We start from the raw sequence: 14283 nt of genomic DNA, 5'->3' as shown, positions 1-14283 counted from the left end.
ACTTTAGCGGAATTCAGTTTTCTACTAACCGTCCGACTATCTGGAGTAAATCTAACATTCCAAGAGCCATTCCTATTGTGCAGAGGGTAGTTCTTTGCTTATTCAGATCAGATTAGAAGTAATTCTTTGATGTTTTCAAAGGTATGAAAGAATTTTCTCCTTTTCTGAATGGAACTGGCTGTGAGGGGGTTGGGGGGGGGGGGGCGGGGGAAAGGGAGAGGTGGAACCAATTGCATTTTGTGGCTGACCAAGTCCTCAAATCCTAGAAGTAGCTGTATCTCAGAAAAACAAAACTTCCCATCTGCACCCGACGATTTAAGAAATTCGTGGGCAGGGTGAGTGTCTACCAACTCTGATTAATAATAATAATAATAATGATAATAAATATTTGTTAAGCGCTTACTATGTGCTAAGCACTGTTTTGGGATTAGAAGCCAAATCTCATAACTCCCAGGCTGGTGGTCTTTCCACTAGCCCACACTGCTTCTCAGCCTCACCCCAGCCAATCTATTCTCCCTCCCCATCTAGATATTGGCAAACAAGAGTACAGTGTACAGGGACTAGAGAAAAGAGAAGCAACTTGGCTTAGTGGAAAGAGCACGGGCTTGGGAGTCAAAGGATGTGGGTTCTAATCCCGACTCTGCCACTTGTCTCCTGGGTGACCTTGGGCAAGATGCTTAACAAATACCATAATTATTATTTTTAAAGTTCCTGATGTCTTTCTTTGATTCCCCTTTCCTTAGTTAGTGGGGGCATATAGTACAAGCACCCACTTTGGATGTCTGGGCTCTCAGTACAGAGAACCCAACTGTCCATAACCCAATGCTTAGAGAAGCAGCGTGGCTCAGTGGAAAGAGCCCGGGATTGGGAGTCAGAGGTCATGGGTTCTAATCCCAGCTCCGTCACTTGTCAGCTGTGTGACTTTGGGCAGGTCACTCATCTTCTCTGGGCCTCAGTTACCTCATCTGTAAAATGGGAATTAAGACTGTGAGCCCCACGTGGGACAACCAGGAGAAGCAGCGTGGCTCAGTGGAAAGAGCACGGGCTTTGGAGTCAGGGATCATGAGTTCGAATCCCAGCTCTGCCACTTGTCGGCTGTGTGACTGTGGGCAAGTCACTTAACTTCTCTGTGCCTCAGTTCCCTCATCTGTAAAATGGGGATTAAGACTGTGAGCCCCACGTGGGACAACCTGATTCCCCTATGTCTACCCCAGCGCTTAGAACAGTGCTCGGCACATAGTAAGCGCTTAACAAATACCAACATTATTATTATTATTGTATCTCCCCCAGCGCTTAGAACAGTGCTTTGCACAAAGTAAGTGCTTAACAAATACCATTATTACAACACCTCCCCTAACCTCCACTAAGGAGAAGCAGCGTGGCCTAGTGGTTAAAGCAGAGGCCTGGGAGTCACAGGGACCTGGGTCCACCACTTGTCTGCTGCGTGACCCATCTGTAAGTCACTTCACTTCTCTGGGCCTCAGTTACTTCATCTATAAAATGGGGACTAAGACTGTGAGCCCCATATCCAACCTGACTACCTTGTATCTACCCCAAGGCTTAGAACCGTGCTCATACATAGTAAGCACTTAATGAATACCGTTAAAAAAAAAAAGGACGACAAATTGACTCTTGACCATGCAGAAGGCTACCTTCGCCGTAAACTTCTGGGGGGAGTCCTGGGGGAAAAGCCCCGACTGCTCCCCAGAGTCTCTCTGCCCTTGAGAAACTGGCTCAGCTCAGTCTTCATACGGCTCCTTGCCCCCATATCGGTCAATAAAGCTACTCCCTCACGTTCAATTTTTGCAATTTTGGGGGTGCTGCTCAACGTATTCACTCTATACATATGTAGGAAATCAAAATACAAAAATCCAGCATTCCTCCCTTTAAGCAGAATAAAATATACCTTAAAGATAATAATGATGGTATTTATTAAGCACTTACTATGAGCCAGGCCCCGGGCTAAAACTTGGGGTGGATACAAGCAAATCGGGTTGGACACAGTCCCTGTCCCACGTGGGGCTCACCCTCTCAATCCCCATTGTACATATGAGGGAACCGAGGCCCAGAGAAGCTATGTGACTCGCCTAAGATCACACAGCAGACGAGGGACAGAGCCGGGATTAGACCCTTCCATATATGGAATTTTCCTTGCAGATGGGCAAATAGGACAACCGAAACAAAGAACCTGTCCACATCCATTTCATCTTGCGGATCCAGACTGGAAGGATTAGGAATTCCTTATGCAAGTTTCCAGGCCTTTAAGGACGGAAACTAGATTTTGACCAAAGCCATTCACATGCATTAATCAGTTCTATGCAAAACACACACCTTTGGGGCTTCTGTTGTGACTTTTTACCTGTTCTGAGAGCCGAGTCCCACTTACACAATATCCGCCTACCATTTCCAAACCCGGGCTCCTTCCTTCAAATTCTGCTACTTCCCAATCTGAAATACCCCTAGTCATTTCCCGGCCTTTCACTCCCCAGCCTGCCCGCTGCGTACCTTCCTCTTCCTTTCAATCGTTTTCCTTTCGTGTTGGAAATCCGGCGGGCTTTCTCTATGCCAGCCCAACACCCCTGGTTTTTCCGCATTCTTCTTCGGAAAGCAGTCGGCATTTACTTCTCCACCCCTCCATCTCTATCTCCCCCCGGTTTGTCCCCGAGGGCGATTTTCCACTTTACGGGATGTCCAAGCGCCTCACGCTAGAGCGTTTCTTCTTAGGCGATGCGCCCTCCTTTAGGCCTAAAACTAATGTTGCCTATCCGCTCCTTCGGTGTTTGCCTCTGCCCTTGTTTTTCTAGACCGTGAGCCCATTGTTGGGTAGGGATTGTCTCTATTTGTGACCGAATTGTACTTTCCAAACGCTTAGTACGGTGCTCTGCACATAGTGACCGCTCAATAATAATAATAAAGGTGGCATTTGTTAAGCGCTTACTATGTGCCAAGCACTGTTCTGAGGGTTCGATCGAATGAATGAATCTCTCCACTTTACCACACATTAGGCTGGGTTGCCCTTCTCCACGGTCGACCTCCTCCTCCCCGCCCCCCCGCCCCAACTCGAGCCTGGCCATCCCTCCCCCAACCCCCGATCCATCTGCTTCTGTGTCTGTCTCCCCGTCTCTCACCCCCTTCCCCAACTCCCCCCCCAAAAAAAAATCTGCTCCAGCTCCGCCCCTCCAGCCTACCCTCCATCGCCCTGAATCTTCTCCGGCCGTTGCCAGGGCAACCAACCGATACCAAGCAAATAGGCATCCTGCGAAAGAAAAGGGGACTGGGGAGGGGACCCTCTACAGCGGCAGGGTAACAAAGGAGCAATAAAAAGCAGCCCCCAAATGGAGAACTGAAGACGGCTCTAGCAGAAAATCCCAACTCCAGCTCCGTTCTATTTCTTTGTGCAGCTTTTATGCGGCTAGGAACCAAAGCAGCTTGGAAAAAAAAAAAAAAAGCGGGGGGGAGGGGGAAGGAGAGGAAGGGTGTTTCCAGCTTTCCGGGGAAGAAAACCGACAGCTTTAAACGGTAATTTCACAAACGCTTGGATGGGGTCGGATGGGGCACGTTTCACTTGGGAATTCTGCGCTTCTCCAAGGGGATTCGGTCCTTCTTCTAGGGGGCTGGAAAGAAACGCTTCTAAGACATCGCGTTCGCATCAACTCCGGGGGCTCTGACTTGGGGATCGAGTAATGCATCCGAATGAATTACTTTGCCCCTTCCCCCGCCTCAAAAAAACCCACCCAAAACCCCCCAAACCGAAGCTCCGTGAACTCTGTTCCGCTTGGGAGTTTGCAGGGAAATATTTAAGGCAAGCAATGGTCGATCCAGCCTCCTCTTGCTCTCGGAATGAGGGTGGCCGGGGTTCCCTACAATAATAAGCCGAAAATAAAACTGATGGAAACTCGGTTTGATCTCGAAAGCGCTCCTCTTGCGTTTGGCCCGGGAGACGTGCCCTCTTGGGTTCCCTCGACTGCAAGACGGAGTCGGCATGGCGAAATGCAACCAAGAAGAGCGGCCGGGGGGCGGGGGGAACGGACGGTGGGAGGTCCGGCCCGGTGGGACCCTCGATCATTTAAAAAAGAAAAAAGCAAAAACGTTTAAAATTCACGGCAAAAGCCAAGCGGGGGAGGAGAGGCAGCACGACGGACGATGCTGTTTGTTTGGCATCTTTTGAAACCAATATCCATGTGGCTTTTCCCTCCATGCGCTTTGAGGCTGAGCAAGTTACAGCCACAGTTGATCGTTTTTTTCAACGGGAGACCTTCCACTCTGTTACCGACGATTTCAGAGCTTCTCTCTCTGTCTCTCCCTCCCTATTATTTATCTCTTTACCTCTCCCTCCCTCTATCTCTCTCCTTCCCTGTCTTTCCTTCTCTCTCTCCCCTCCCTCTCTCCCTCTCCCTCTATCTCTCTGCCTCCCTGTCTTTCTCTCTCTCCTCCCTCTCTCTCTATCTCTCTGCCTCCCTGTCTTTCTCTCTCTCCTCCCTCTCTCTCTCCCTTTCTCTCCCTCCCTCCTTGTCTTTCCTTCTCTCTCCTCCCTCCCTGTCTTTCCTTCTCTCTCTGCTCCCTGTCTCTCCCTCCCTTTCCTTCTCTCTGCTCCCTGTCTCTCCCTCTATCTCTCTCCGTCCCTGTCTTTCCTTCTCTCTCTCCTCCCTGTCTCTCCCTCTCTCTCTCTCTCCCTCCCTATCTTTCCTTCTCTCTTTCCTCCCTGTCTCTCCCTCTTTCCCTCCCTCTCTCTGTCTCTCCTCTCTCTCTCCCCTCTATCTCTCTCCTTCCCTCTTTATCTTTCTGTCTCTTTATCTCTCTCCCTTTATCTTTCTGTCTCTCCCTGTTTCTTTATCTCACTGTCTCTCTCCTCCCTCCCACTTCCTTCCCCCCTTTCCCTCTCTGTGCCTTCTCCCTGTGTCTCTGTCCCCCCCTCCCCTTCTGTGTCTCTTGCCTCGCTCTCTTTTCCATCTCTCCCTCTTCCTATCTGGGCTGTCGAAGACGAGTCGCTCGCGAGCCGCGGTTTCATCCATGTTGAAATGTGCCATCTCGTTTTATCCGAAGATAAATTAATTACAGAGTTTCGCCCACTGACAGAATGCAATCTTTTTACCATTGGCCCGCGCTTCAGAAAACTGTAAGGGCGAAGAAGCAGCAGCAGCAGAAGGACCTGGGATGGGGAATAATCAGGCGGTGAAATCTGATGAGACTCGAAGGCTAATAGCAAAAATATTTTCTTTCCTGCCAATATCGATGGGGGGGGGGGGGGGGACCGGTGGCGACTGCTGCTTTTTGCGTGTCCCACATCTGGCCGACAGACCCCATTCCGACCCGTGATCTCGTTTCGGGAGAACTCGATCTTTGGGGTTTAAAGACCTTCCGAATTGGGCCGATGGAACCATCGCATCCAATTAAAATAAATAAATAAGCGAATCAGCTCTGGGCGCTATCTGTTGATCGCCTACGGACAATGCAGAGACCCACAAGTCAGACCATTGTCTTCGGACGCGCGCACACACACACAGAGAAACACAAGCATATGCTCGGGGGGGGGGATGGGATGGGATGGGGGAGGAAGAGGAGGAGGAGGAAGACCCTGGGGGGAAAAGGGTGGCGAGGGGAGACGGACCGAGATCCAGCCAGACCCGACTCATTGCCAGTCAAGTTAACCCCTCCCCCCGGGGTGTTAATTAATTCCCCAACAAAGCGCGGAGGGCAATAAAGGGATGCGTTATTATTTGCAAAAAGGAGGCGGGGCCTGCGTTTGGGGGTTTCTTTTTTTTTTTTCCTCCTCCTCCTCCTCCTCCTCCTTTTAAACGGATCGATGGATTCGGAGGACGTTAGCTCCGGCTCTCCGCTCGGTTTGCAAATGGGTTTTGCCCAACGCGGCTCCATTGTTGGGCGCAAAGCGTAGGCCCGGCCCCCTGCTTAGTGTGTCGGCGCCGGGATTGGCGGTGGGGGTGGGCCGGGGGGTGGGGGCCGGGGGCTGGGGGGAGGGGGGGTGGGGAGGAGGGTGGGGAGGAGGGTGGGGGGTGGGGCCGGGGCCGGGGGTGGGGGCTGCCTCCTGCCGCCTGCCGTCACCGCTCGGGAAAAGCCCATTCATCCCCGCACTTGGGCGTTGGACTCCGCATCTTATTAGCAACCGGGGAGATTTCTCCATTTTCCCCTCGTCTACGGCGCGCCTACAAATCTGGGATTTTTTTTTTCTTATTCCTCCGTCGCTTCTTTTTTTTTTTTCGACTCCACTGGGGCTCTTTTTGGGTGTGTGTGTGTGTGTGTGAGTGAGTGTGGGTTCGACTCCCCACCCCCCACCCCCCTTCCCGAGCTGCTGCTCCGGCTAAAAATACATAGAGATTTTTTCGATCGGGAGTGCACCGGGACCGGTCGTCGGGTATCGTCTCTTCCGACGCCCCTCGCTCTCCCCCCCCTCCCCCTCTGGTGTGAGTGCGTGTGTGTGTGAGTGTGCGTGTTGTGGCTGCTGCTTTTTCGCCGCCGGTCGCCCGGTATCCGAGACCGACCCGAGCCTCTTTGTTCCCCCGCTTCTGGATCCGTTGAGTTTTCTTTGTTGAATTAAGCCAGCATGGGCGCCCAGTTCTCCAAGACCGCTGCCAAGGGCGAAGCCACCGCCGACAAACCCGGGGAAGCAGCCGTGGCCTCGTCGCCTTCCAAGGCGAACGGACAGGTAAAAGGAAAAAGAGAAAAAAAAGAAATTCCCAGCTCGCTTTTCCCGGCCCTCTCCTGCCCCTCCCGCCCCTTCTCTCCATCCCTTTCTCCCGTTCTCCCTCCCGGATGCGGCCCGGCTTCTTTCGGAGAGGGAAGCGTGGCCCAAACTGGAATGGACAGGGACGGTTTGCATTGTTCGTGGCCTGGAGATCTTTTTGGGGGGGCGGGGAGGGGGGGGCTTTTCGAGGGACGGGGGCTCCTGTTGGATTATCGTGGACAGTTGGGGAGAGGGGTGGATAGTTTCCTTTTAAAATGGCGTGGCGAAACGTGATTTGCTTGGTCTTCTTTTTTGAATCCCCCCCCCTCCCCAGCCCGAGAGTCCGGATTTGGCCTTTCTCGCGGGGATTGTGCCAGGGTCTCTGCTGGCGTGTCGCTTGTCGGCGAGGCCGGTTTGGTCTAGTGAAGTCGCGCCCGTGTGTGGCTGCGGGCGTGTGTCCGGATGGCCGTGCGTGGCCGTGTGTCACCTGGGGGGGGGGGGGGGAGGAGGGGAGAGGGGGGCGTCTCGATTTGGAGGTATCGGCGTGCCCCGCCGCTGCACCCAGTGGAGTCCGCGGAGGGGGGATGGGAGAGGCGCCTCTTGGTCGGGGTGCGTGGGCTCTGCGACCGTCCGGCGGGCGGCTTCGGGTGGCGGCGGTCTCCCGCCCGGGGCCCGCTTGCCCCCGCGCCTCTTTGCGCGGAGCGGGGGGTCGGTGCCGCGGGGGGCCGGGCCGTCGGGGGGCCGGGCCGTCGGGGGGCCGGGGAGGGAGCCCTCCGGGAGGCGGAGGAGCGGGCTGGAGGGCCGCCGCGGGGCCCGGCCGGCGAGGGGGGCTTGCATTTGGGGGGGGCGTGGTGGAGGGGGTCGGTTTGGGCGGGAGGGAAGGGAGGGAGGGAGGGAGGGGCGCCGGCGGAGCTTTGTTCGGCGCGGGAGGAGGAGGAGGAGGAGGAGCAGGAGCGCTGGGGCCGCCCGGCCGCAGCCGCAGCGCCCCCTGCCGGCCCGGGCCGCTCCTGCCGCTGGCTTCGGGGGGTCCTGGGTTCGAGAGGCGCCCCGGCCCGCCCAAGGACCGGCCCCGCGGGGCCGTCCGGGCCGCCCTTGTCTAAGGGGTTCGCGGGGGGAGGTCGAGGCGGGCTGTCCATCCCTGCCCCGGTGATGCCCCGGTGATGCCCCTCCTGCCCCAGCGGGGGCCGGGAAGGAGAGCCCCTTCCCTCTGTTCACCGGACTCCCTACCGGGTGTGGCCGTAATCCCGTCGATGGGCAGGGATCGTCTCTCTCCGTTGCCGGATTGTCCGTTCCACCGGGCTTAGTACGGTGCTCTGCACATAGTAAGCGCTCCACGAATACTACTGAATGGATGAACGGACAGCGGCACGTCACACACATTCCCCGCCCGGCCCGATCGCTGTTCTGGGCGCAGAAGCACCGTACTAAGCGCTTGGGAGGGGGACAGTGGAAAGTCGGACACTTTCCCCGCCCACAACGAGTTCACAGCGATCGAGCGCCTGCCGGGTGCGGAGCGCTGGACTGAGCGCTCGGGAGAGTAACATCAGACACATTCCCTGCCCACAGGGAGCTCCCGGCCATCGTATTTACCGAGTGCGGAGCACTGTACTGAACGCTTGGGACCGTAGACTAGAACAGAGCGCTGGGGAGATTGCAGAATGACATCAGACATTCCCTGCCCACAGAAATCGTGTTCATTGAGCGCTTCCCGTGTGCAGAGCACTGTACTGAGCGCTTGGGAGACTGCAGTATAACATCAGATAGATTCCCTGCCCACAATCAACTCCCAGCAATCGTATTTACCGAGTGCAGAGCGCTGTACTGAACGCCTGGGCGGTACACGGGACCAGGCACATCCCCTGCCCACAACTAGGTCCCAGCGATCGTATTGACTGAGCGCTTACCGAGCGCAGAGCACTGTACTCGACGCTTGGGACAGTGTACTAGACCAGATAGATACACTCCCTGCCCACAGCGAGCTCACAGAAATCGGCTTTATTGAGCGCACGCTGGGTGCACAGCCCTGTACTAAGCGCTTGGGAGACTAGAGTATAGCCACAGACGGATGCATTCCCTGCCCACAACGAGCTCACAGAAATCGTCTTTGAGCGCACGCTGGGTGCAGAGCACTGTACTAAGCGCTTGGGAGACTACGGTATAGCAACAGACGGGTGCATTCCTTGCCCACAACGAGCTCATTGAACTCTTTATTGAGCTCATGCCGGGTGCAGAGCACTGTGCTGAGCGCTTGGGAGAGCGAAAACAGCAAACGGCCGCATTCCCCGCCCACAACGAGCTGCACGGTCTAGAGAGGGAATCCGGGAATTCGTGTGACCTCGGACAAGTCATTTCATTCCAGGCGCTTAGGCGAGTGTCCCGCACACGCTCGGGGCTCACGAAATACCAGTGGGGGGAATCCACTCAGTCGTATTTATTGAGCCCCGACCGTGTGCGGGGCACTGCCCTAAGCGCTGGGGAGGGCACACGGTGACCCCGGAGGGAAGCATTGTGGCTCGGTGGCTCAGCTCCGGGGCTTGGCGGTCGGAAGTCCTGGGTTCTAATCCCGCCCCCTCGGCAGCCGCGGGACCTGGGGCGAGCTTCCCCGCGCCTCAGTGACCTCCTCTGTAGAATGGGGCTACCTGATGCATTCCCATAATCGTGTCGATTGAGCGCTTACTATGTGCAGAGCACTGTCCTAAGTCTGAAGTCCTGCCGACTTGTAACGCCCTCCGGCGCTGGGAACGGCGCTTGGCCCAGAGTAGGCGCTTAAGAAATACCTAGTAATGTTAACGTTGGTATCTGTTAAGCGCTTACTACGGGCAGAGCACTGTTCTAAGCGCTGGGGTAGACGCAGGGGAATCAGGTCGTCCCACGTGGGGCTCCCAGTCTTCATCCCCATTTTACAGATGAGGTAAAGAGAAGTGAAGTGACTTGCCCACAATCACGCAGCCAAGTGGCAGCGCTGGGATTTGACTGTCGGGCCCGTCTCTATCCGTTGCCGACTTGTTCGTTCCGAGCGCTTAGTACAGTGCTCCGCACATAGTAAGCGCCCAATCAATACCATTGAATGAATCTTACTACTCTTCACTCTAGACTTGCTGTCTTTCCTATCACTTAGCGTCTAGGGACTGTATAGGCTAAGGACACTGATAGTCCCCCCCCCCCCCCCCCCGCACATAGTAAGCTCCGCACAAAGTAAGCCCTCAGTAACTACTATGGAATGAATTTGAACTCAGGACCTGTGACTCCCCAGCCCGGGCTCTTTCCACCGAGCCGCGCCGCTTCTCTATTCTTCCCCTTCCATTCCGCCGCCCCCCCCCCCCCCCGAGTTGGGAGTCTGGATGTGGATGGCTCCCCGACAGGCCGGCCCGGCGCTTAGTGGAGCGTCGGGCGCGTAGACGGGGTTTGAAAGGGGGGCGGCGTGAGCGGGGAGGACTCCGAGTGACTGCCGATTGCCTCCTCCTCCTCCTCCTCCCCCTCCTCCCCGCTTGTGTCTCCCCCCAGGAGAACGGCCATGTGAAGGTGAACGGCGACGCCTCCCCGGCCGCCGCCGAGCCCGCGCCCGCCGCCAAGGAGGAGCCGCAGCCCAACGGCAGCGCCCCGGCCGCCGACCAGGACCAGCCCCAGGCGGCCGAGCCCTCCGACCCCGGGGCCCCGGACCCGGAGCCGGCGGCCGAGCCCGCCGACAAGGAGGACAAGGCCAAGGAGGCCAAGGCCAAGGAGGCCAAGGCCAAGGAGGCCGCCCCCGCCCCCGCCGCCGCCGCCGCCGCCGCCCCCGAGGCGGCCGAGCCCGAGCCCGCCTCCCCGGCGGCCGACGGCGAGGCCTCGCCCAAGGCCGAGGACGCCGCCACGCCCTCGTCGAGCGGCGAGACCCCGAAAAAAAAAAAGAAGCGCTTTTCCTTCAAGAAGTCCTTCAAGCTCAGCGGCTTCTCCTTCAAGAAGAACAAGAAGGAGGCGGGCGAGGGCGGCGAGGCCGAGGGGGCCCCCGCCGACGGCGCCGCCGACAAGGACCAGCCGGCCCCCGACGACGCCCAGGCCCAGGCCCCGGCCCCGGCCCCGGCCCCGGCCGAGGAGGAGCCCGCCGCCCGCCGCCCCGACGAGGCCCCCGAGGCCCAGCCCGACGACCCCGGGGTCGCCGCCGACGAGCCTCCGCCCGCCGCCGCCGCCGCCCAGCCCGACGAGGCCGCCCCCGAGGCCGCCATCGCCGCCCCGGCCCCGGTGCCCGACCCCGCCGCCGCCGCCGCCCCCGCCGCCTCCTCGGCCGTGGCCTCCGTCGCCGACCCGCCCGCCGCCCCCTCACACGACGAGGACCGCCCCCGCTCCAGTCCAGAAGCCCCCCAGCCCGAGGCGGCGGAATAAAAGCAGGGCATCGCCAGAGAGAGAAGAAAGAAAGAAAGAAAAAAAAAATGGGGGCGGAGGGGGGGCCCGCGAAATCCGAGAGAAAAAAAAAATCCCCCATTTTTCGAGCTAATCCGAGGACTTTTCTTCCCCCCTCCCCCTCGTTCGTTTCTTCGTCGGAGTGGTGCCCGGTACTGGTTTTCGGAGAACTCGTCCGCCGCCGGAGAGGGATGCTCAAGATGTCTTCTTGGGGTTCCCTCGGGGGGCCCCCCCGTCCCTCCCTTCAGTTCCCCCCTCTCAGATCATTCTGTCGACCGCCATTCCAACGGGGGCCTCCCCGCGGGGAGAGAGGCTCAGGCCCCCCCCTCCCTCCGCCGCCTTCCTCTTATTATTATTATTATTGTTGTTTTATCTTTTTTTGGCATCAGTATTAATGTTTTGTTTTTTTTTTTTTTTGCATACTTTGCATCTGTCTTCAAAATGTAAACTTTCTCTGTCAATCCGAGGACGTGCCCACATATGAAGGAGATGGGTGGGTCGAGAAGGGAGAGCGAATGAAGTCATCCCCGAGGGTTGGGGGGAGCCGAGTGGCGCGGAGAATTGCCGAGATACTGTGCCACCCACACCCAAAAAAAAAACGGTGATGTCAAGGGGTCTGTCTGTTTTTGTTTTTTTTTAAAAAAAAAAGAAGAAAAAGTTATTACGGCGTACTTTGCCAGGCAGGTGTTCCACGAGGTTTACGACACTACACATCTTGACCGAGAAGGAGAGGATTGAAAAAAGAAAAAAAGGAAAAAAAAGGAAAAAAAAAACCCCAATAATCAGTACCCAGATTTTAAAAAAGAAAAAAAAATCATAGTCTTAGGAGTTCATTTAAACCATAGGAACTTTTCACTTATCTCATGTTAGCTGTACCAGTCGGTGATTAAGTAGAAATACAAGTTGTATAGGCTTTATTGTTTATTGCTGGTTTATGACCTTAATAAAGTGTAATTATGTATTACCAGCGGGGTGTTTTTAACTGTGACTATTGTATAAAAAACAAATCTTGATATCCAGAAGCACATGAAGTTTGCAACTCTTTCCACCCTGCCCATTTTTGTAAAATTGCAGTCATCTTGGACCTTTTAAACACAAATTTTAAACTCAACCAAGCTGTGATAAGTGGAATGGTTACTGTTTATACTGTGGTATGTTTTTTGATTACAGCAGACAATGCTTTCTTTTCCAGTCGTCTTTGAGAATAAAGGAAAAAAAAATCTTCAGATGCAATGGTTTTTGTGTAGCATCTTGTCTATCATGTTTTGTAAATACTGGAGAAGCTTTGACCAATTTGACTTAGAGATGGAATGTAACTTTGCTTACAAAAATTGCTATTAAACTCCTGCTTAAGGTGTTCTAATTTTCTGTGAGCACACTAAAAGCGAAAAATAAATGTGAATAAAATGTATAAATGGGTTGTCTTTTTTTTTTCTTTCTGTAGATGGTTCTTGGTGGCTAGGAGGTCTGCGAAATTTGTCCGGAGGAAAGTATCGCGGGCCACCGAGTCGAAATTTCGTTTCGGGTTGTCGGTCTTGATGTGCCGGTCCTGGATTCTCTAGTAAGCGGTAGACCTCGAGGGCATCAGAGGCAGATTTAAGTCCCCCGATGGGTAAAAATCTGTGGCTAGCGCTTTCCCCTCAGACTGCACGCGTCTCCCTTTTTCTTCCCCCCTAAATTGTACTCCCGGCCTGATTTGCGTATACCTAACGTGTCGGATGATTGCCTTTTGAGAGGCGTACGCTGTGACTCTCGTACGAGGCCTGTTGAATTTACAACGTGAAAAAATGGGAGTGTCCGGGACATTTTTTAAGTTAATCATCCCGCCCCGTCGAAAGATTCTCGCTTTGTTTGAGGCGGACCTTAAGGAACTGTTTCGGGAATTACGGACGAGCAGTCTGAGAAATGGGGAAAATTGTCATGAAAAGAGTCACTCGGTACTTGGCGTTGTCCCTGCTTCCCTCTTGGCTAACTTCCATTGTGTTGCTCAGGGCACTGCGTTGTGACACCTTCATGAAACAGTTGGCTTAGGCGAAAAAGAGTAAAAGCTGTCGGATGGGGGGAAATGGAGGTGTTTAGGGGAGGATTTACCATTTGGTTCCATCTAAAATCAGCAGAAAGCGGGGAGCAGTTATGATTCACTTTATGAGGGTAACGCTTTTGTACCTCTGGCTCCCTTAAGTCGGGTGAAGCGTCACTTCCTGGTGAAGATTTCTTGTTCCGAGTGATCCGTTTTCTTCTGCTCTGTTTACTGCTCGGTTTGTGGCTTCTCTCGTCTGCTGGCTCTCCAAATTTTAACTGACGTTCCAAGATGTATTTCGAATCTACCTTACTTGGAACGAAGGGCGCGTTAGCCTTGCTTTCCGGAACTGGGATGTGCAGTCTCTGGTTTTAAGCCTCGTGACGGAACTAGCCGCAACCCAACCAACGTCTTGACGGGGTCACTCGGTGGTTTGGGAGATCACCACCGTAAGCCAGGTTTTGTAATGAGGTGTTCTCCTAATACCCTCTCTTTAAAATCTGCGGCTTAGTCCCTCCGGCAGAGAACTCCGCAGGTTGAATTGGTCAGTTGTGGACACTGGTGGCTTTGAGAATGGAAACCGAGAAGAATCTTTACCCTAAGCTCCTTTAGGAGAGGGATCAGGCCTACTAATTTTCTTGTACTCTCCTAAGGACTAAGGCAAGGTCCGATGGATACTCTGATTTTAAGTCCCCCCCGCCCCACCGCTCCCTCGCTTTACTTTTCTCGTTCGCCCCAAAACGCAACACTCTACTTAGTCTTTTGTTCAGCAGAAAGCATTTTAGTCCTGGGAATTCTTTTATTTCGTAGATCCGGAGCTGAGAGACTATTAAGCTAGAGGCTGCCCTCCGCTAGCTTCTGGTTGTATTGACAATTTTCAACAGAAGATTTATTTACCCCTAGAAGAAACCTAGCCTCGGTAGGGGTAGCGGATCTTTCAAGAACCGATGAACTTGCATTCCGCATTTCCTCTCCTAAAATTATTTTGTTGACTCGAGTACCTAGGAAGAGTAAATTCTCGCTCCTCTCTATGTAACTAGAAATAGCCTTGAAGAAGATAGAAACATGAATGAGAACTTTCCACCATTTAGTATGTATTTGCAATATGTACCATACGTACCTGTCTCTCCGCTTTCGCTACTTCCATGGATTGTTTCAGCAAGAGGTTGGTATAGACCGCCTTGCGTCGTTGAATGGTCTAGTGAAA

At 54.6% G+C, this 14283-nt stretch overlaps 1 protein-coding gene across 1 annotated transcript; it reads left to right on the top strand.

Moving 5' to 3' along the window:
* The first annotated feature begins 6023 nt into the window (after positions 1 to 6023).
* On the top strand, positions 6024 to 13284 carry MARCKS (myristoylated alanine rich protein kinase C substrate). The gene is made up of 4 exons (XM_039914862.1): positions 6024 to 6661; positions 10184 to 10728; positions 12501 to 12617; positions 13239 to 13284. Exons 1-4 carry the CDS (start codon positions 6560 to 6562, stop codon positions 13282 to 13284), a joined length of 810 nt encoding a protein of 269 aa, XP_039770796.1. The 5' UTR covers positions 6024 to 6559.
* Positions 13285 to 14283: the final 999 nt, after the last annotated feature.

The sequence above is a fragment of the Ornithorhynchus anatinus genome, chromosome 19, assembly GCF_004115215.2.
Source record: "Ornithorhynchus anatinus isolate Pmale09 chromosome 19, mOrnAna1.pri.v4, whole genome shotgun sequence".
In the NCBI taxonomy this organism is placed as follows: domain Eukaryota; kingdom Metazoa; phylum Chordata; class Mammalia; order Monotremata; family Ornithorhynchidae; genus Ornithorhynchus; species Ornithorhynchus anatinus.
This window is presented reverse-complemented; position numbering and strand designations above follow the sequence as displayed.

What these genes read in the sequence shown, in the direction of transcription:
- MARCKS (XM_039914862.1), top strand. Translation starts at nt 6,560, where the DNA reads ATGGGCGCCCAGTTCTCCAAGACCGCTGCCAAGGGCGAAGCCACCGCC. An exon ending in GCCCAGGCCCAGGCCCCGGC is followed by an intron (nt 10,729 to 12,500) that starts CCCGGCCCCGGC and finishes TTCTTTCTGTAG; the next exon opens with ATGGTTCTTGGTGGCTAGGA. An exon ending in TGCCGGTCCTGGATTCTCTA is followed by an intron (nt 12,618 to 13,238) that starts GTAAGCGGTAGA and finishes GGCTCCCTTAAG; the next exon opens with TCGGGTGAAGCGTCACTTCC.